Source organism: Microtus oregoni, unplaced genomic scaffold (genome assembly GCF_018167655.1).
Source record: "Microtus oregoni isolate MIOR12 unplaced genomic scaffold, Mior012 000012F_ref0000307, whole genome shotgun sequence".
In the NCBI taxonomy this organism is placed as follows: domain Eukaryota; kingdom Metazoa; phylum Chordata; class Mammalia; order Rodentia; family Cricetidae; genus Microtus; species Microtus oregoni.
In genome coordinates, this window is record NW_024543071.1 from 41,468,353 (window position 1) to 41,491,387 (window position 23,035).

The 23,035-nt window shown below is 42.3% G+C and overlaps 1 protein-coding gene across 2 annotated transcripts in view; it reads left to right on the top strand.

The window, feature by feature from the left end:
- The window catches only part of Pcsk5 (proprotein convertase subtilisin/kexin type 5), a 429,292-nt gene that overhangs the window by 182,457 nt on the left and 223,800 nt on the right, over nt 1–23,035 (top strand). For both annotated transcript variants that reach the window (XM_041661614.1, XM_041661613.1), the window contains exon 8: nt 17,628–17,840. In XM_041661614.1, the coding sequence (XP_041517548.1) occupies nt 17,628–17,840 (213 nt within the window). The remainder of the gene's footprint in view (nt 1–17,627; nt 17,841–23,035) is intronic.

The following is a 23,035-nucleotide window of genomic DNA, read 5'->3' on the forward strand; positions in this document are numbered from 1 at the left end:
TGTCATCTGCTGATTCATTGCCAAACTTGTGGACTACAAATTACTATTATTATCCCAGTAGAATGGCCATTGAGTTTAGTTCAAATTTTCCAGTTATGAGTGCCTTGTACCCATAAGAAAGAGCAACCTGAAATTCCTCAGTAATATGAAAATCCTTTTATTAGTAATGCACATGCCTTGTGATGTGGACATACATACAAAGAATGGCCAAGTCTAATAAGGAGGTTGGCTAACTGACTAAAGGGCATGTGGCTAAGTAACTCAGTGCTGAGAAAAAAGTTTGTACATTTATTTTTACTAGTAAGTTTGTAGAAATAACTATATACAGATAAATAACTATCAACAGAAATAAACTATAATCTTAATGCTTAAAACAGATAAAAATGTGGCACTTTGACTTTAGAAGTGTTTTTTTTTTAAAGTTTAGAAACAGATCGTGTAAGAAAACATTCAAACCCAAAGGACTATTTAGAAACAAATAATGTAGAAAAATTAAGCTCATTTTAAATGTAATAAAATATTTCGTTGTGGCAAGTCGTATTCAAAAAGTATATAAGGAAGAAGTTTATAATAGATTTCCCCACTCAAATAGTCAGTAGTTGCTAAGTACAGATACAACATCATACCCATAACCACATTAACCTGCCAACTGGGAAACATTTGATTCTCTCCTTGGATCCCATGGGCATCATTCCAGGGCACTCCATAGAAATAGGGCTCGTTGGTTTTATTTGTTTCAAAATTTTTGGAAATTTGCAGTACCATGATTTAGGGACTGGGATAGAGCTCAGAAGGGAAGCATGTGCTTGGCATGCATAAAGCCTTAGGTGTAATATCCATCACCCAAAAACCGAAAAGAATAAGGAGAGCATGATTTATTCAGCATTCCTTTGAAGATCTTCTGAGGATTAATCGGAACAAAAAGGGACTTCAGTTTTAAGATGAGCCATTAACTTTTAGAGTTGAAGTAGTAGCAAAAGCAGTAACTTTTCAAAGGGAAGATCTATCTTCTGGTTCATCGCCCTCCTAAATCTGAAATGACAGCAATAAACCATTGAAATAAGACAAAATGGATTGGATAGCGTTTTCATGCCTTCTGTAGAGTGAAGCTTTCAAGTCAAGCCTAGTGTTTCTCATTTACTTCTGACTTTAACTAAATCTAATACTTTGCTTCCATTTCCTCTTCTAAAGTGGTGTGGAAATGTCCTTCTCATTCACAGAGAGTTTCTGAGCATTCAGTGAGCTAGCAATCCACAGTAAAGTCATTAACACACTGAGTATAGTAAGGAGTCAGTAAGAAGTATGTAGAGAAGAGGTGTCTTCCTCAAGAGTACTGTTAATATCTGCCTTTAGCCCCTCATCCTTCTCCTCTAGGTCATGCCCCCATTGCAGAATTTCCACTCATCAGGTTGCTATTTGGAGCGGATTAGAAATAACACGGCACAGGTCAGCCCAGGTTCTCTGAGCTTCGTAGAGGTCATTTGTGCTGTTCCTCCTGTCTATCCACACTACCCATTCCACTTGCTCTAAACAAAAGTGTCTGCAATGTAAAGCATCTGCAATTTTACTGTGATTCTCTGTCAGTGAGCACACTGGGAGTGTGGTGTGTATGTGTGAGTGTTTGTGTGTTTCCAGTTGGTCTTGGATCTAGTCTCAAATTGTTTATTTTCCCAAAAGATGTTTCTCTAGATAGCTATGAGTATACCATTCAATATTTCAAGGTGATATTGGGTAGTCTTTATCAGAAAATGAAAATTTTGACTACTTTCTCATGAAGAAACCTAAAGCAAAACCTAAATTTTTCTTCTTTGAGGCCTAATAGAATATACGTGTGCTGTTGAGTGATTTGAGGACCTAAGGAACAAAAACGGGTAAAGAAATGCCTTCAGCTAACCAACTAAAGACTTGTACAGAGACCTTACGTCACTTTTGCCCATTGGTGTCCTCGCCACTTCTTCCACGTCCTGCGTGAATTGGAACGATTTATCCTCACCCCCTTGAAGCTTAGCGAGTTACTGCTCCTTAAGTATTGTAGATAAATGGTGAAGAACACCTAAAATAGTCCAGTCCCTCCATATATCAGCAAGACAAAATACAAGTAGAGAATCGCCAAGGATGTTTCAGCTGTGATTCATATAGCAGGTGAAATACAGCCGGTAACTGGGAGGGGCAGTGCTGCTTAAGATGGGAGCGGTAGACTTAGAGGTACTTAAGGTTGAGGAGGTAGTGTCTGCAGACATAAAAGATGAGCCAGTCATGTGAGGACGTGGAAGAGGAACAGTCTATGCAGAAGGAGCAGAAAGCACCAAGAACCCTAACTAGCAAAGGGTCGTTGCAGTTTATTTCTTGGACAGAACAATACCTCAGGCAGTTGGAACAGTATAAGCATAAAGTGGTAGAAGTGTGAAGTTGGCTAAGGCCAGCTCAGGCGGGGTTTCTAAGTCACACAGAGGGTTCGCATTCTATCCTGTGACAGAAAGCCACTGGGTGTTCAAATAGAGACATGCCATCTGTCAGGTGAAGGATGGAGGACAAGAATGGGAGATTGCAGTGGTCCCTGACAGCATTAACACTGTGGCAGCACTGGCTAGACCACAGACTGTTGTCCAGATCAGACATCGGGAGAGAGAAGGATAAGTATCCAAAAATCTATTCAGAGGGGAAATAAATACATTTTGCTCGGGGCTTCCATGTATTGGATCATGTCCATCCTTTCTGCTCACTAATCAGAAACATACCAAATATTGAATTTCAAAATGCACCCCATTTGTTTACTATAAGATAAATATTTGACTCAGTAGGATGTAACAGTGCTTTCAAAGATTTTAACAAAATTAAAATTGATTCAGTTTAGAAACAATGTGCCAAAATTGTATCAGCGGAACTGTGTTAAATATACCATATCGTAGTTGACAACTTGCTCGCTCTCTTTCTCTCTGTCTGTCTCTTTCTCAGAATTGCATATTATTTGATGTCAAGTGTAATTGTAATTTTTAGAATCAATAGTTTGAGCTATACTCAATGAGTGGAAAGGTGATGATGATGATGACAAGGAGGAAGAGGATGGAGGCAATGACGATGTCAATGATAGCGTGAACATTTACTATTTTGCCCAGTCTATTCACTGCTGCCCTTCATCTAAGCCCAAAACAGGCTCTTAGTTTTTAATCTAGATAATAGTCTTGTTAGATGGGCACTATTCCCCCAGTCTTACAAGTAGAGAAAACAAATCTGTCTTAGCTATCCAAGTCAGAACAGAGGCCTCAAAGCACTCCAGTGAGTTCAGCAGTGTGTTCCCTTTCTGTCTTCTTGGCCATATCTTCCTCTTCCTTAATCGTGTTTTCCTGTTTCAACTCTGCAATCAAATACACATTCACGCAGTTAGTTCTCTTATCTTAGAAAGAATAAGTAGATCTGGAGAGATGACTCAGTGGCTAAAAGCACTGGCTGCTCTTCTAGAGGACCCAGGTTCAATTCCCAGCACCCACATGGTAGCTCACAACCATCTGTAATACTTTCAGGGGTCCAGCATCTTCTTTAGGTCTCCATAGATATCAGGCCATACAAGCAGTCCACAGACATGCGTGCCATCCAGAAATGCTCACATATAAAAATAAAATTAAAGAAAAGAATAGGTGACGAATCTCTGTCATCTCACTATGTATCCCCTTCCTTTTCCTTCCTACATTTCTTTCCCCTTCAGAGTGAAATCCTTTGTGGCCTTTGCTGGCATTATCCCTTGGAGCCATTTCTTCAGACCTCACCCGCTCCCAGCAACACATTGAGTCTGCTTTGTCTCATTGACCTCTAAGCTCTCATCTAACTTGTAACAGAGCACCCTGCCTGCTCTTTCTAGGCACCCCAACCCCTCATGCCCCTTTAAACCTCCATGGTGTTGTACTTGTTCATTTTAAGATCATCTCCTCTGTAAAGCTTCGGAGTCTGATCACATCTTCTTGTGTATTCTCAGAGCAGTCTTCACACTCAGAGGATTTAGTGAAGAAAGAATGAATGGCTGAGGAATATGTGAATGAATCACATGTCTGTTTGCAGGGTGTATTCAAAAACTACGCTTGCATTGCTTTGACCATATATAATGAACCCTAACCATTAGGCATGCAAGATAAAACCATGGTGGTTATGATGGAGGAAGGTCATTGGCTAATAAAGGAACTGCGTTGGCCCATTTTATTGGTTAGAGGATAGGTGGGAGGAGAAAACAGAACAGAACGCTGGGAGGAAGAGGAAGTGAGGTCAGACTACACAGCTCTTCTCTCTGGAGCAGACGCCTGAGAGAGACGCCATGCCCCGCTCCCGGGATGAAGCTCCGACCCAGAATGGACTAGGCTAGAATCTCCCCGGTAAGCGCGCCTTGGGGTGCTACACACAGATGATTAGAAATGGGCTAAATTAATATGTGAGAATTAGCCTAGAAGAGAATGGGCCAAGCAGTGTTTAAATGAATACAGTTTGTGTGTTGTTATTTCGGGGCATAAGCTAGCCGTGAGGGCGGCTGGGGTGCTGGGGACGCAGCCCCGCCACCCTTATTACTACATGGTTATAGTACCCAGAGTCTGAAATGCAGACTCTCCAATTTGGAAATGTTGGTTATAATACCTTTTTTTTAAAAAAAAAAAACCTTATTCAAGTTCAATTAGTTAACGTGTAGGATCAGTTTGTTCATCCAGTCAAGGAGGCTGTATGTTCCTTAGAAGATTCCATTAGAAGATCCTATTTTAATGCCTGTGAAACACACTGCTGAGTTCCTGACACAATGCCAAGTCTCTGAATGTGATAAGGCTTAACCCGAGTCACACCTGAAATGTGTAAGGCAGTAAAGATGAGCTGCTGACTGTGTAAATGCCATGAGAGTCTGCATGGTCCCACATGCCTGGGTTTAATCAATTCGAGACTGCTGAACGATCCCCTGGAACTCTTTGGCTAACTGTTAATGTATGGTCGGCATAAGTAGAAGAGAATACCAAGAGAATATTTCCTTCATAAAACTCAAAACATAATGAGGTGGGAATCAAGTTCTTGTTTTATTTTTCTGCCAAGTACGTGAGAATTACCATTTATTTATGGTTTCTTTGGTGACTTGAAAGTACATGAAAGGGTTTGAGTTGCCTTGAAGTAAAGAAATGTGATTAACTTTATCTAATGAAGGTTTTCAGTTTAACCATATATAAGCTTTCTTTTTCTCTCTGCCATTTCTTTCTTTGGCCCTCCGTCACTCCCTCCTTTATTCCTTCCCTCTGGACTTCCCATGGAGTCTTGCTTTATACCCCAGGTTAGACTGTGTACCCCAAGCTAACCTCAAGCTACGTCTTCCTCATTCAGCCTCACACATGCTGGAATTATAGGCACTCACCAGAACACTCAACAAAACTTTCACCACTTTTTAAAAATTCCTTTGAAATTTGATTTCATTTTAGATTTTGTAGAACTGTTCTCTTAAAGTTTTGCTAAATTAGTTAAAGCTTTGCAGCCATAACCTTAGGACTGGAAATGGCTTGGTTAATTCAATTCCTGCCACTAATGTATTTCTTTATGTGCGACAGTCTTTGATCCCTGTTTTCCTTGGGCTTCAGCCTACTCACCTATTAAGCAATTTCCTATTGCTGTTTGCTGGAAGTCTCTGAATCCTCCCTCGTGCTCACAAATAGAACATTCTTCGCACAGACTTCTCCACAGAATGCTTCTGAAACCTCCCAGCCAAAGCTGTGGCTTTCAGTTCTGCATGAACGCTGCAATCGAGGAAGTATTTCTATACCTGTGTACTATCTTCATTCCCTTTAACGTTCATCAGTGCCTCCCATGACTGACAAGGATCACTCTAGGATTTTAGCAGGGCTCGCGGGGTCTCTCCCATTCTTGACAGGGCTTTCAGAATAAGACTTTGCATGTCATCTTTTAAAGGAACGGGATAAAAATCACCCTGTCACCACTTGCCCTTAGGTGGCTTTGACCCAGATCAGTGGCAAACAGTAGCTACGGAGACATTCGTGGCCTCATCTTTTTAGCTGATCCTAAATAGGAAAATGATTTCATGACCTAAGTGGCACCACAGACAATTTTCAGTTATTGATGACATTGAGGTGGGTGGCAGAAGAAGAGGCTGACAGGGCAGAGTTTTCTCTGATGGACGCCATTTGTCTGAGTGTTCTGCCATGCTCAACACTTTGCTAGGTGGCATGGAAGGATGAATAGCACTTAGCCCTTGTCTTAGGGAAAGTCTTTGTGTAATGGTGAGGAAACATCTAAAAAAGTGTGAGCTACCTCCCCAAATGCACACATCTTACAGAGCCTGGTAGGAGAGGACAGAAAGCACAGCACACAGTAACAAAACCTTCTTGCCTTGGAGCCATCCTGCCCACTTTGGATTATTAAAGTTTAATACATCTTGTGCGATTGGTACGGTTGCAAGTTATCAGCAGGTGTCTGACACGCTGACAGCCTTTCCTGACAAGTGTGCTCAATTATGTTCTCTCGAAACAGAGGGGGGAATTGAAATGGAATCTTTTCTGTATTCAGGAAAGCTCATTTTATGGTTGCCTTGTCGTTTCACTCAAGAAAGCTTGCTCCAGTACCCACTCCATGCTTAGCATTGGTTTGGCATTGTCTCTGCACCCCACCCTTGGAGAACTCACATAGTGCACTGTGAATAGTTGAGGACCACGTCTTACAGAATTCTCTTGGACTGGGAAGATGGCTCAGCATTAAAAACACTTACACATACCAGAGTTCGAATTCCAGCATCCCTGTCAGGAATCAGTAGCTCACAACTAACTCTGACTCTAGGTCTAGTCAATCCAGTGCCCTCCTCTGGCTTACACACACACACACACACACACACACACACACACACACACACACACACAAATAATAAAAATAAGTAATAAATAATTTTTTTAAATCGTGAATCTTACCTGTCACTTTATCTGCAAGTACATTTCAAGCCCAGGGCAACATTTTGAGCATTTTTGTTTGAAGAGATCATTGGAGCATTCAGTGAATTCCACTCAGAACCAATGTCGGGGACAAGGAATGAGAGTCTGGGAACTCAAAATCTTGGCTTGTTATCCTCCTGTTGGAACTGTAGTGCTGGTTCCGTCTTCACACTAATATATCCACGGGTCCAGTTTTTCAGTTACAGTCTCTTCTCAGAAAATTAACACATTTTCCAGTTGAGTAGATATGTAGAATGTTTGATGAAAGCACAGGTCCGTCTACAAGCACACGTTGTCTATTGAAAATGCAGAAGTTTTTCAGTCTTTTAAATTAAAAGCATGTGTTCACCAAGAGGAGAGAGAAGAAACATAATGCACTTATATAATAGTGCAATATTATATAGCAATAGTAGTCGTAATAAAATTAACTGATTCCACCAGAGAGGGATAGATTGTTTTTCTTTGATAGACAACCAACTATAGGAAGATTGATACCAGTTTGCATTTTAATAAATGTCAGCTTGCTTCTGCATTGGCTGTTGAAAGTTGTAAAGTTGTAAAATGATCTATGGATAGGCCAACACAGATGAAAGAGATTATTTAAATTTGATTTGACTTAATGAGAACTTGCTCTATCTGGGCCTGTTTTTAAAACTTGCCTCAGGATTTAACTATACCTGTCTGGATCTCTGTGTATATTTATAAAAATTAAGAAGTGACTTGTCAAATGTAATCAATTTAATGTCATCCATTTGTTAAACAGAAGTCTGTCTTTCATACACACATCTGTGGCTTGAAATTCTACAATTATCACAGTATTGCCCAAGGCATAAGTAGCAAATTTTGATTACTATATTAGTGAATTTTACCTAGGCATCTTTAAGGAAAGATGCACAAATGTACAGTAACCTTATCTATGTAAAATTTTCAAAAATACATTGCTGCCTCGTTTATAGCTTTAACGAGGTGCTAGTATTTATCTAATTAAATTAGTTGACAAACTGATTCTAAATTCCTCTTTTTAGTTACTTTTCTCATTTCTGTGACAAGTACTTGAAAACAGCAAACTCTGAAAGAAGGGGTTGAATTATTCTGTCTAAGGATAGGGCAGTCTTGCTCAGGAGACTGACACAGATAGTCGCATTGCATCCGCGTTTCAGGAACAGAACGAACCTGGTTGGTGCAGAGCTCTTTACTTTTTATTCATTCTCAGACCCAGTCCCTCGGATGGCTCCACTGGTATTCAGAGTGGACCTCCTTTTTTCTGGTGAATCTTTCTGTAAATACCATTGTAGACATACCCAAAAGTGTGCCCCCGTGGTGGCTCTACATACCATCACGCTGACAATGGAGATTAACCGTCAGTGGTCCTGCATCAGCTACATCTCTGCAAGAGTCCTCTTTTGTTGGTTTGCTTGGTTCTGTCTAGAGTGACTGCTGGCCTAACGGGGGAACAGGTAAATGTTTCAAAACTTTTTCTCCTATGTTTCTAGGACAGCAAAAGCATACAGCTGTTGGGTTAGGTGAGCGTAACATCCATTCTAAACAGCCATTTCTTTGTTTCCAAATGTAAATTTTGGGGAGAACACGTAGGTGCATTTCCTTTAACTCAATATGAGAGTCAGTCAGCAGAAAATAAAGGTCACTGTGTAATAAACAAAGATAAATTGAACTAGGCCTGTATGTTCCTATTGCTTAGAAGTGTATATGACTTGTGGAGTCAAATTTGTGATGCACACAGTATGCCTATATCCCTCCTTATATGACAAATACAATCCAATGGAGTGCTCAGAGCTTTGTACAACACGGTTGTAATTCTGGCTCTGGTAGCATCATAGGAGTGCACAGTACATGGATGGCAAATAGGAATGTGGTTGGCCACTAAGAAGCTTAACTGTGGCTTATACTCAGATCTCATGTAATACCTGTGTTTTTTTACCATTGTGTAATGTTGATTCAGGTTGGGTATTATATGGCACGTCTGTGCATGTTCAGCCAAAACGTGGTCACAGAAGTGGCCATGGCAACAAAGAACTATGTCTTTGAGCATTTAGAGGAGTTATCATCCAAGTCATATTGAGCAACATCCCAGACTTCACAGTGTTGGTTTCTTTCCTTGTCAGTCTTTTAGGAGGTTCAGGACTTACAGAGAGCACAGGCCATTGTCAGTCTGATACAAGACGTGTTGCTAAATTGCCAGCACTTCTGTTTCCCTTGGAAAGGACCACACTCCTGTTCTCTTTATTGGAGCCATTGCAAAGACCCAGTGACATGGCTCTTGATGGATGAATGCTCAGCCTGGCAGCTGATCTTCTCTTCAAAGGAAGGATGGCTTTGGATTCACTTTTAAGAATCACAGAATATTTACCATGAACTCTTACATTAAAAAATGAGTCTAATATAACAGTTCCTTTTTATTTAAGACAGAACTGTTTTTATGGGTAGAAAATGCTGTGAGACGATTTTCCCTATTTCAGAAGTCTTATAAGGTGTCCTATGTAAGGTTAAGGTTACTGCTTCCTGTAGTTGAAGACTGTGACATCATTCAGGCCCCACAGTGAGTTTCAGAGAGGGGCGGCTAGCTTATTGCTTGTTTAGAGTTAATCCGGCAGTTGCAATAATTCACAGCAAGAATTCCATAATCTAGCGCTAACTTCAAGTGGCATGAACTTTTATTATCACTGGACTATCTCTATTCTTTCTTAAGCGCCTTTCCAAACATTTATAGTAAATTCTTTCATACCCCTGCTGGGTAATAAGTGTTTTTATTTTCTATGAAGGGAATTTTTCAAAGTTTAGTCCCTCAGCATAAATTGAAATGTAATAACACATTTCAAAACAGTTTCGAATTTGTGCTTTTTAAAGATTTGTTTTTGTTTTAAGATATGGGGGGTTTTGTGTGTGTGTGTGTGTGTGTGTGTGTGTGTGTGTGTGTGCGCCCAAGGAGGACAGACATTGAATCTCTCTGGAGCCGTAGTTACAGAAAATTGTGAGCCACTTGACTTGGGTGCTAGGAATTGAACTCATGTCATCTGCAAGAGCAGTACGTACTCTAAATCCCTGAACCAGCTCTCCAGCCCCTCAGAATCAAAATTATAAAATTAACATTGTGGGTACCCCTCTTGCTTCCATGAACCTGACTTTGCTGAAAGTGAGAGCGTGGCTTTGACTTTGTTGAAATGATCCAAGAGGTAGAGAGTTGGCAGGTGTGACAGTGGCCTTTGGGAATGCTGAGGGGAGTGACTGCCCAGAACAGCTTAGCTGGCGCTGTTGGCGGTGATTACTTCTGCGAGTGTGTGACAGGCACAGTTTTGTCTTCGCTGCTTGAAATAAGGAATTGAGAGTGAACTCGACCTGTGTGATTTCCCTTCCAAATACTGTTAGCAGTCCTTGCACCATGGGATAGAAGGTTGCCTTCTGAGGGGAGAGTGGAGGCAAATAATACCTGAGTCTTTCTGAAGTTTCAGCTTGGTTTTAATTGATGCATAAACAAGCTGTGTGTACATTATTGGGATACCATGCTTTGTTTTCACACATTGTGCAAGGAACGAAACAGGGGAAGTGTGATTTTTCAGATTTACCTTCTCCCAGTAAAAAATCCCCTTTTCAGCTTTTTGAGATGATGTGTTTCTCGTGAGGCTTGTGTTGGCAGATGAGGAAGATGAAGTCTGAGACAGCAAGAAGTCTGGGTGGCCAGGAGGCCAATATTTTGGAATTCTTGATTTAGCAAATGAAATAAAGCAGGAGAGGAGTTGTTATTCTTGTTGTTGTTGTTGTTGTTGTTGTTTTAATTAGCTTAATCCGTGGTTGTTGAGCAGTATTTAAGCCACACTGTTAAGTACTTTCAGCATTAGTGGAGATGGCTCTGAGTGGTCCATGATCCAGCATGCCTTCTCCCAGACTTTCTGATGTCTTCATTGCTAGGTACTATTCATACCACAGCATTCACCTCCAAGTTTCTATTATTTGAAGTACTTAGATGGGCAGAGTCAAAAATAAAAATCTTTGTATAAACGCATATTTGTTTCTGGTTTTGATACCCAAGGTTTGTTTCTTCATAGATACTCTACTGCTGTTTCTTCTTGAAAAACTCATACTTTTCTTCTAGTTACATCATAAAGATATGCAAAGTGAAAGAAATCCACAGTCACAATACAGTTTCAGAAGCCAAGAACCACACCCATGTGCATATCTGTGATGTGTCCAATGAGGCATACGTCTGTAAGCCCCAGTGGTACTCACCCCTTCTAAAAAACGCCCGTTCCTGAAAATAGGGTTGATTAAGCTTTTGTTATCATTATGCTTTTGCTGTTTTGTTTGAGGTTGTGGTTGTTGTTGAGACAAGGTCTTCATAGGTATCCCAGGCTGACCTCAGACTCACTATGCAATCCAAGCTAGTTTCTATGTCATGGCAAATTCTCTGCCTCAACCTCCTGAGTGCTGGGATTACAGGTTTGCGGCACCGTGATTGGCTCATTCTACTAAGATCTAATGCATTTGTATTCTATCGCTTATGATACGTAAGCAATTCTTTTCAACAGTCTCTGTTCATACACTGAACACAAAAGGAGCGTTTTCTGGGGAATGGGGAGCCCCATATTTCTAGGACTGTTAGCTGCCTTTACAAGTGTCACCTTTAACAGTGGAACTCAAGTTCATTCTAGTTCCCTGAATTCCAAGCTGCCAGCCCATGAACTAGAACTCTAACAATATGAAAAGGTATTAAGTGCCAGTTACACCGAGCACTTAAAAATCTGCTATTCCACTTAAAATACATTTAAACATTAAACAGTAAAAATAAAAAGTCATTTTTATTAGAAATGCTTGTTGCAGCTGACTCCATACTCTTTATTGGGCTCTCTATGCCTTTAAAATTCTAAGCTGACTGCACTGGGTGTGCTCAGTGAGCATATAAAATTCATTTTTATTTGTGTATGGTTGTATAAAATTAATATGGTTGCTAATAACTGCATCTAATTTTTCAGTGTTTTATTAAAAAGTCAAAGAACATAAAAAATGACTCTGAATACTTGGCTTGGTAGTCTGTGGTATGCACAGAAAACCAGCATACAGAGAAGCCAGGTCAGAGCTGAGAAAAGGGGTGGTTGAGATGGGCAGGATGGGGGGGAAGTAGAGTGCTAGTGCATGTAGCTGGCAGGAATACGGAGCTGGGGACCAGTAGTGCCAGCTCTCAGACCCCTTCCTTCTCACACATTCTGTGCTTTTCTTCCCACAGGGAAGTGGAAAATCATTGTATTTCCATTCCAGTTGTCCCTATTCAGCACCCTTTGATGGCATGGGTTGGGAATGAATAAGACCACAGCAGAGATGGCCCTTGTTGAGTCAGGATCAACTGGACATGCGCAGGCAGCCCTCTCAGCGGATGCATGGAACAGATACTTGATATAGCTGAGGAGATGGCTCAAGGCAGGAGGTGTGGCTCAGGGATACCTGTTTGGTGATTGGGGAGCTGTTGAAAGTCAACTTAAGGGAGCTGTCCTTTGTCATTAATTAGCATTTTTAATCTTGAGACTTTGACTCAGAGCTTTTGCTGCCATTAAATCACCGCATAGGTAAACTGTAATGAATGACAATTTAGCTTACAATACATAAGGTCGCTCTCCCATTTACCTTAGTTGTTCTGAGAAAAGAAGCAGCATCAACCCAGACTTGTGTGATCCTGAAATGGGATGTGCCTGCCATCAGTGGAATGCCTGGTGCATTCCCAGGTTAGACCAGGTGGTCACCGAGGCACTGGTCAGGCCAGCCATCTACTCCTGCTGAGGGTTTGCCACCTGTGTTCCTTTTCTGGTTCACCTTAGTCATTCATTCTTGGATGATAATGATGCCGAAAGTTATTTAAATTGCTTAAATAAGCAATATATTTTGAAATTTTGAATAGTTATTAAACATTTATATTTTGACTTTTGATATGCTTTGTTTATTAGCTTGCCTTTACCTGTATTCTAGACCAGACTCATTTCATTCAAGAAACCCTACCCTAAGCAGGAGCATTTTGGAACTGCTAGTCTGAATGTCTGTAGGCGTTAAAGAAATCGCTGTTGCTTCACCTCTCAGCTACCAAGGCATTCCCTGTACGTGCCCATGTCCTTCCCTGTCTCGGCCTCTTAATTATGGAACTCTGTTGTGTCATGGGAGACAGAGACTCCAATAGCCATATGATAAACAAAAGCTTACAGAGAGCACTGTGTTCTTGGCCTGCTGAGGGGAGGAAGCTGCACAGGAGATAAGGGAGGCCCAGACAAGGCTTTGGTAGAAAGAAAGTTCCTAATTCTCATGTAATTTTAGTGTGCCCCTTCGTGTCTCCATCCACAGATACACAGAGCCCCTGCTCATGCTTCTAACACGCTCCGGTTAAATGACTCAGGACACATCACTTGATGTTCTTGGCTGCCTAATCTAGAGAATCTACACATACACATTGCTGGTGCTCAGGATTTTGTTCTCAGTTAACAAATACCAGAAGCCATACTTGCTATTGTCTTCCTCTTTTTTTAATTGTAATAAGCCTCTAATATTTATTCATTGCTCTTCAAACAACTGCTAAGCAATATTGGAGAAGAATGGTCTACCAAAATGGCAAATAAAGAATAAGAACAACTTATTTTGAAGAAAAGTTTGGTTTCATCACCACACTAGAAGCTTCTCAACCCCCACCCTCCAGGAGTAGGCTTGAATTAGCAATCCAGAATAAAATGGCCACAAAAAAAGCCAGCTCTGTCTTGTGCTGTCATAACAGCACTTAGGGGGTTAACTAAATTGACTTTTTAGAGAATACGTAAAAAGACACATATGCTCATTTAGACACACAATGAAAAAGACTGTTTAGCATTTAGCTGAATGGGGCCTGCGTGGATTTCACAATGTATTATGGCCTTGTTTCCTGACTTTTTAACTTGGCATGCAGTTCAACTGCAGGCTTGTTTTGTTTCTCATATTTAAATAACTGAATTGTAATCATATTACTTAACCAAGCTTTAAAAAATGATATTACTACTTACCCTTCGGGAAAAAATATGTCTCAAAACTCTATTTGAATCCTCTGTCCACTTTCCCTCTCCCTGTACCCTACACTAAGGTTTCCTTCTTAAATTACTCCTAAGTTTTAGTAAAATTGCCAGACTTCTGTTGTTTTTTAACACATATGTTTTGGTTTGGGACTATTTCACACTAATGCAAACCCCCTGTGCCTCTGCAGGAAACACGTCTGTGGATTGCTAATTGTTTTAGATTAACCCCAGAGATGTTTGGCAGGCTTGGTTATGGCATTTTCGGCCCACAAATTTAGTGTTTATTTCTTGGGCTTTGATCATACACCTTCCGCCCAGACAGACAGGTCAGTTGCCCTGTGGAGAGCATGAGGAAGCATCCTATATCCTCTGCCTCTCAGGAGAATGGACCACTCTGGGTCAGCTGCCCTGTGGAGAGAATGGGGGAGCATCCTCCATCCTCTGCCTCTGGGTCAGCTGCCCTGTGGGGAGCATGAGGGAGCATCCTGCATCCTGCATTCTCTGCCTCTCAGGAGGATGGGCCACTCTGGGTCAGCTGCCCTATCGGGAGCATGAGGGAGCATCCTGCATCCTCCAACTCTCAGGAGGATGGGCCACTCTGGGTCAGCTGCCCTGTAGAGAGAATGGGGGAGCATCCTGAATCCCGCGTCCTCTGACTCTCAGAAGGATGGGCCACTCTGGGTCAGTTGCCCTGTGGAGAGCAGCATCCTGCATCCTCTGACTCCCAGGAGGATGGACCACTCTGCCTTCTCCCAGCTTGTTTTCTTCAGCTCTCGCTGCCTTAACTCAGCAGTGGCTGGGTGGCTCAAGCAGTAGAACGTAATGTTCTGCCAGTTAGTCCTAGATGCCAGAAGGCTGGAACCCCAGACCCAGGAAATCAGATGAGTACTGGTCTCAGCTTGTAGACAGCCAGCTTGTCACATGACCTTTCCTCTGTGGCCACTTTCGGAGAGAACTTGCTGCTATCTCTTTCCCTCTTTATGAGAACACTGATTCCGTCTGCTCAGACATCACACTGATGACCTCATATACCTGTAATGAAATTTGGCCGGGGGAGAAGGTTACAATTTAATCTCTGTGACATTTAAAGGGCTACATTGGCCTCTAGCATCCTGGGTTCCTGCCCCCACCACCACTAGACACACCCCTAACCCATGAGCTCTGAAACACTAATCTCTGTGGCTTCTCTCTGTGGGCTTCAGTGTCCTTTGATTTCTGATGAGTTTTAGCCCAGACTCTAGACTGGCAGGAAGTGGATTGAGAATGGGAGGAGGTCCTCAGGGGCAGCCTCTGTTTAGGAGACCCTCCCAAATCCTAGCACCTTCCATACTCTGTCCCAGTGACTCCTCTCTCCTCACGCCCAGACCTCAGACGGCTAGGGAATGTGTGCTGTCCTTCCGGCTTTCTGTGCTGGTTTTCTGATTATTTGTGACACAGAGACTTTCCATGTAGTTGTGGATGGTCTAAAATGCACTATGTAGCCCAGGCTGGCTTTGAACTCACAGAGATCTGCCTGCCTCTGCCTCCCTGGGGTTGGAACTAGAAATGTATGCTACCCAACATGGCCATTTATTTGTCTATGCTTGTTTATAAAGGAATTTCTATCAATTACCTGTTTGATACAAAGATCAAATACCTCTGGAAGGGGCATTTTTAGGACAGCAGCAATTCATAGTCCTTTCATGCCTGTAAATTCCTAAAGGACAACTTAAGTGGTGTTGTGGTGCCTCTATAGCAATGGTTCTCAACCTGTGGGTCACAACCCCTTGTGGTGTTCAATGACCCTTTCACCGGGGTCACCTAAGATCATTGGAAAATACAGTATTTACCTTGCAATTCATAACAGTAGTAAAATTACAGTTACGAAGTCGCAACAAAACTAATTTTATGATTGGAGGTCACCACAACATGAGGCGCTGTATTAAAGCGTCCCAGCATTTGGAAGGTTGAGAACCATTGTTCTATAGCGATGTCATTTGTGGATCTCACAATAATAGAGTGTCTAGTGTTCATATGTCTGAGGGTGCCACATTAGGGCTGAGGTTGCCTGAAGGATTTGGGCTCTAAAACCTGCATCCTCCCTGTTCGTGCTGCTAGGGATGAGACCTGCATCCTTTGCTTGTCAGTCCTGGATTTGCCCTGGATCTGGAAAGAACAGGAGCTAGACTGCTTTCAGATCTCAGTCCCAGGCTTCAGCGAAGACACAAGAGGCTTTCCTAAGATCAGAGAAATTATCTCAGTCCAGTCCCATTTGCTCAGGGGGCAACTGTAAAAGAATGGCTCAGATTCTGGCTCCTGTCCTGTATCAGACCATTACTGAGCACCTCTGAGATGCGCCCTCTTGATCTGTAAATTGGCAGTGATGTATGAAGCTCCCATTGTGCACTGTGCCACCTGTAGGGCTTGCTAACTAACACTTTTCTAACATGTTGGCTTCTGTTGTCTTGAGAATACAGGAGATCATCTGTGGATACAACACTTGTTGATCATAATGCCAAAATTATCCCTTACAGTTGACACAAAGGCCTGGGGATGCGTCTCAGTGATAGCATGCCTCCCACACATAAAACTTTAGATTGCATCCCTGGCATTGGAAGAAAAAAGTACTTCTGTCAGCCAGATACATTCATATCCACAGTCATAGTACTTGGGAGATGAGGCAGAAAGTTTGTGATTTTGTGACCAATATCAGGGTGCATAATGAGACCCTGTCTCAAAACAGGAAAACAAACAAAGCAAAGAACAAAAAAGAATTTGAGGAGTGAGAAGGATGCCTGAGCAATTGCGAATACGTCCCTACTCCTCCAGCGGTCCTGAGTTCAGATCCCAAACTTCATGTGGGGCAGCTAACAGCTACTTCCAGCTTCATCTCTAGGAGGTCCGACACCCTCCTTTGCCCTCTGTGGACACCCCTACACATGGGATACACACACACAATGACATGCACACATACATAAAAATAATTCGAGTTGCATCCTCCCTCTTAATAAAGGAATTGTTGTGATTGTATGTTGTTAAAACTAATACATGTTCATGAAAACTTGGTTTAAAGAAGAAAATAAACTCCTAATCCTACCGAACAGAATGGATTCTGTTACACCGCACTTGTGTGATAACCTCATGCATCTGACTTCCCAACATGCATACTTTTATTTTCTCAGCTAAGACGTTTTTTATCTGTGTGCACTGTATTTATAACAAAAGTACTTTTCTGAACATTTTCTTCTTAAGTATTTAAATTATTTTAATAAAATTATATACCTAGGTACACAGTCCTGAATTTAGGTAAATAAATGTGATTGCATTGTTTTGCTTTTTCATGGCTCTGTGGTTCTCATCCTACCATCTGTTACGGTATTGGTTAAATCAGGTAGGTCTTCTACTTTCCCGTGCCTTCTGTTGACCTGGCCAGGTAAGTTGTGGTATGACCATGCTTTTGGCCTGTGGCTATTTTATTTAATTAAGGCAACTCTCCTTACCTTTCCTCCTCAAGGCATCTTGAATCCAACATTTAATTAAAACAGCACCACTTTAATTCAACAGATACTTTGTTTTAATGGTTCTATTGAGCTGATTAATGGTTTTCTTCATCTGCAACCTGGGGTCCTGCCTTCCCGTGTCTCTGACTTTCTCCATCTGTTAACAGGGGCGGAGAGGCCTTGGCTCTGTGTTTGTCTGGGCATCTGGCAATGGTGGAAGGAGCAAAGACCACTGCTCTTGTGATGGCTATACCAACAGCATCTACACCATCTCCATCAGCAGTACAGCTGAAAGTGGAAAGAAACCGTGGTACTTGGAAGAGTGTTCCTCTACACTGGCCACAACCTACAGCAGTGGAGAATCCTATGATAAGAAAATAGTATGTAACTTTTACGTGTCTATTACCATCCATTTCTTCAGTGTTCATGTTGAAAGTTAAGAGAGATCCATAAATGTGTAGAAGGAGCTTATAGAAACAGCAGATCTGATTAGCTGATGGTACCAAGTAAATCACTGTGAACGTTAACAGTCTATTACTGATTCCTTAAAAATGCTTGTCGGGATCATGATATTTGAACATTAATATAATGTTGATCACAACTAAGTTTCAGTTTTATTGAGGACAAATGATTGGTCTACATTTACGTTGATAAGAACGAAAAAACAAGAATCAACATGTGATTCTCAGCTTAGTGTCGCTATCATTAACTTCTGATTCTGGTGTCTCATGTAGCTAATTCATTATGAACAAAAAAGTATATACGAGAACTAAAATTCACACTTAAGATGTACATTTGCTTGTCTGTTTCCATGGGCTCTACATCTACAAGCTAACCGACCACACTACATTGAAATTACCTTGAAGATATTCTCTTAGTAGTCTTTATTCACTAAACAATGTAGCATTACGTCTGTATGCATGGCCCTTGTGTTATTTTGTATATTAAAGCAATCTACAGATTGGGTAGTACTTAAGGAAGAATGTGCAAACATAAATGTGCAAATATATGTCATTGTATTTTATATGCAGGACTTAAACATGCAAGTCCTGTCTTAGGATTCCTGAAACCAATCCTTTGCAGATATCAAGGGGCTGTATTTATCCAATGTGTACTAACCCTGTACCAGCTGTGCTTCTGGGTCTACTGTAGTCTACTGAATGGGGAATTATGGAAGTGCAGTGGCGTCCCCTCTTCACCATCCTGCCCTGCTAGCTTGTAAAACAGCTATTCAGGATTCAGGTTACTAGATTGGCCTACCTAACTTGAGCCATTTTCTAGGTCTAAGTCCTTCCTTATAATGTGCAGGTTTAGGAGTTTTTAGTTCACGGAGCCATTACTGAAATAATTGGGGGATACACAAGTCAATAAAAAATGCAACCCAATGCTAACCCTTCTCAAAGTCTGTAGAAACTGACTCTTAGAATACCTGACACAGCACTACGAATTCTAAATGTCAAATGCTGGTCCTCTTCTCCTGACCATGGTTTTCCAGAGTGTCTCAGGATTCCTCTTTCAAAGAGGACTCATGTCCTGCTGAGCTGTTTTACCTGATGTTTGAGGAGCCACACAGGGCCAGATCAACACTGTGGAGGAGCATCTCATTTTTCTGTAGCAGTAGGGAAGCCACTGCAATGGTTCAGCAATTAAGAAAACTGGTTTTTCTTCCAGAGGACCTGGGTTTGGGTCCCAGCATCCACATAGCAGCTCACAATCATGTTACTCAAATTCCAGGATATCTAGTGCCCTCTTCGGGCCTCTGTGGGCACTGCATACTTATGGTACACAGACATATATTCAGGCAAAAGACCCATACACATAAAGTTGAATGTATACAAGTCCATCTCTCAGTACTTCCTGAATCAGTTATCAGTGAACTAACTCTGAACACAAAGTAAAATACATAAGGAAAAAGCACAAGACTAGACATTTCTGGATTAATTAAAACCTGATGCTGCTCCCCAAGATTTTGATTTCAGTATAGAGCTGTAAACATCTAGAGAACTCTTTTGCTTTTCAGTAGAAAACCGTACCCCCTAACTTGTCACCCTCAACTACCAGGGTCTCGTGACACCCATCTCTGTATCAAGAAGTAACTGAGAATCTCCAGGATAATATTCCCACCATTTACAGCTCTAGAGTCTGAGGATCGGCAGCAAGCTCATACTTCCTCCCAGGCATCTTATGACCTCTCCAGTCCTCTTGTTCCCTGTGGCACCATTGCTGTGAGGATGGTGCTGATCAGCTCCAGAAATGCCTTTTCTAAAAGAAGCTTATAGTCTAATGAACAAAATATCAAAACAGGAGGAGGTGTGCTCACATCCCTGACGGAACGTGTCACTTGGTCTGAGCAACCTTAGCATCATGTCTATGAGGTCCACTCACTAGACCTTTCTCCTGGGCACCATTGTGTTTGTAACTGGGCAGCAGTTGTTGTGGCCCCATAAACACAGCCATCAAGCATGTGTGAGCGCCAGATGTTTACAGTTCTATAATGAAGTCAAAATCTTGGTGAGAGGAGAAAGTTTGGGGTGGGACCTGAACACCATGGCTGGATGTCAGTGTCCTTCTGTGAGGTCTTACACTTCAGTTTCCCGTCACAAACTGAATGCATATTTAACTCTTCCTTCTATCTGCTTTGTGATTATTCTCTTTCTCAAAGGAAATTTCCATTTATTAAGAATTAGAAATTTATTGTTTTGCTTATGGGATGATGTCTTCAGACTAGAGATAAACTCGGGAATCTCCTAATGGAGCTAACAGGTGTCTTGCCACACTGGCACACACTGTCCAATGGTTAGGGAACATAGCAATGTGTGTAAAATCATGGGCTTAATTCTAGATCACAGTATTTCTGCAATGAAGAAATAATCTTTAAGGGCATTAGTTTCTCATTACAAAGGCCAAAAACTTGTTCATTTATGCATTTTCTTCTCTTTACCTAGTTCTTCAATTCTTTTCTTAATGTTTGCACCCTCAAATTACCCACAAGGAAGAAGAAATTTGGAAACTGATTGAATCCAGTGTCTGACTTCAGACTGGCCACATAGTGCTGAGCCACCCACTCCTCAACTGTAAAATTGAGGTGACCCCCACATGGTCCCAGAGATTCCCGTGAGACAGTGACAGTCTGAGTCTGAGTACCTGGTCTGCATGTGGCTCTATTAGAGACTGGCATCACTGTCCTTAGACTGTGCAGCCTTCTGCACCCTGGAAGGTCTGTGGGTTGCATCTCGATTCACAGTGGTTCCCATTGCACCTCCATTTTCCTAATCCGTAAAACCCTGTGGTCTGTTCCACCAACCCCATAAAGAAAGCCACTGTGATCAGGAACATGTTAACAGCCTGAACATGAGTGGAGCTGGCAGCGACATCAAGTTTTTATGGTCCAGCTGACCCCCTTTCCTTCCAGATGTCAGGATGATGAATAAGCCCACAGCGCGCCCAGGACCTTGCCACCGCCAGGCTTTAAACCTAGACGCCTGTGGTCTCTGGGTGATGCCTGCCTCCTGTTAGTGGTATCCATGATGGAGTGCTACAGCAGTGGCAGTGTCCTCTCTGCACTGGGCCCCTCCCCGGAGCCATCCATTTCCTCCTGTCACTCGCCTCCTCTCCCGAAAAGCACAGCTGTCGTTCTTCATTCCAGAGAGCACCTTAGTGATTTCAACCGAGGCGACTGCTGAGGAGCTGAGGGACAGGAAAGATCTCTCCTTCCGGGAAAGCACTTTGTTAAGTAAACTTTACGTACCTGGGACAAAAGGTCTTTTCATGATTTGCAAGCAGGAAAGCTTGCCCTGGGTTTCAAAATAGAGTGAGGCCCGCACACTTGCGTGCCCTGCCAATGCTCGCAACTCAACAGTGGGCACCGGTGTTATAGTCACACTCGCATAGACCTGGAGCCTTGGTAGCCTGGCAGATTATGCCAGCAAATGAAGCATCCAGAATGTCAAGAGTCTAATAAGGGGCTCTTTTCTAAACAGAATGGTCAGGGATGACTATTGTTTGTTTGCAACAAAAATCTCACTTAGCCCAAGCTAATCCCATGGTGCTTCTGCCTTGGCCTTCCATGTGCTAAGATGACTTCTAGGACCTGCCACATCCCCTAAACAGATATTTTTAAGATTTATTATTATTATTTTTATTATGTGTATGTATTAGTGCAGGTGCCCTCAAAAACCCGATGTGTCAGTTCCCCAGGATCTGGAATTATAGGGACTTATGAGCAACCTGGATGCTAGGAGCCATACTCAGGCTCTCTGCTAGATCAATATAGTCTATTACCCACTGACCCACCCCTCTGGCCCACTCTGATTAATCTAGTTTAAAGCCATGGCTTGAAGTAATGTTTTCCTTAGCATAATTGTATACATAGCATTCTGTATCTCGTGTGACATATTTACAGTTGTTATAACATATCATAAACAATGTAAACATATCATTTGTGACCGTTCTAGTGAGAACCTGATACAGCACTCTGCACGCGGCCTACAACCTTTCCCATTATCCTGGGAACCCCGTGTACAGGGATCATCTTGTTCAGGTCACAGATGAGAAAACAGAAACTTGAAAGGCTAGGAAAGAAACATACATCTGGTCTGTTGGGGGCACCTAGGTTCCAGTCAAGCAGAATGAAGCCCAAGCCCATCTATCATTGGTGTCCCATCATGCCCGACACTTGTCAGGGCCACCCAGTGTGGCGCTATGTAGGGAAGGGTGGTCACTTACCTGGTGTTCTCTTAATAGCTGCCCACCACATTGTACCACCTTGCTCTTCCTGATTGAATCTCTGGCCTCTACCCTTTTCCTAATCCCCTCAGTCAGCCACACTCTCCCAAGATGGTGCTTCCGTGTGGTCAGAGTAGGGCTGTGTCCTCTGCTGAGGCTTCCTTGTAGGAGCTCCTTGCCTGGAGCCTCCCTTCGGCTAGGTAGAGGAACGTGCCTCTGTGTTCCCTGCATGTGGGCTCCTTCCCTCCACCACCCTCTTCTCAGTCAGCCGTGCTCCCCCGTGTACTTAGCCTCACTTGACACTATTGTCTACGTTCTTCATTTACTGTCTGATTTTCTTGCCAGAGTGGAAACTACTTGAGAACGAAGAGTCTGTGCTCTCTTGGCTAGAGCCAGGCTCCGTAAGTGTCCGTGCAAAAATAACCATGTAAAAATAACCTTCATGGAAGGTAAACATTTATTGAAATAGTTTCTGTGGAAAATGGTCAATTTTATGTGCGTAACAACCCATACAAGCTATCAAAGTTTTGTCTTTAAATCTCACTGCTTCCATGGCTTCCCCCTATTGTGTTGTAGAACTAAAACTCTATTCAGTCGTTCCTACCAGGAAGTTATCTCTATTTTAGAACCTCTTCTGCCTTTGGCTACCCACCTGCCCCCAAGTCGTTTGTCCTGCTGATTCAAGTTTGGGTCCCTTTGCATTCCTGTTCGGAGAGGGTCTCTGAGCCGTGTTTTGGCTAATAAGCATTCTGCGCTCTTCCCCAATATCATTTTATTTATGTGTTCAAAACGCACATGCAGCCCGCAGTATATCAGGGGTGGCCACAGAGACCAACTCCAGAGAGATGAA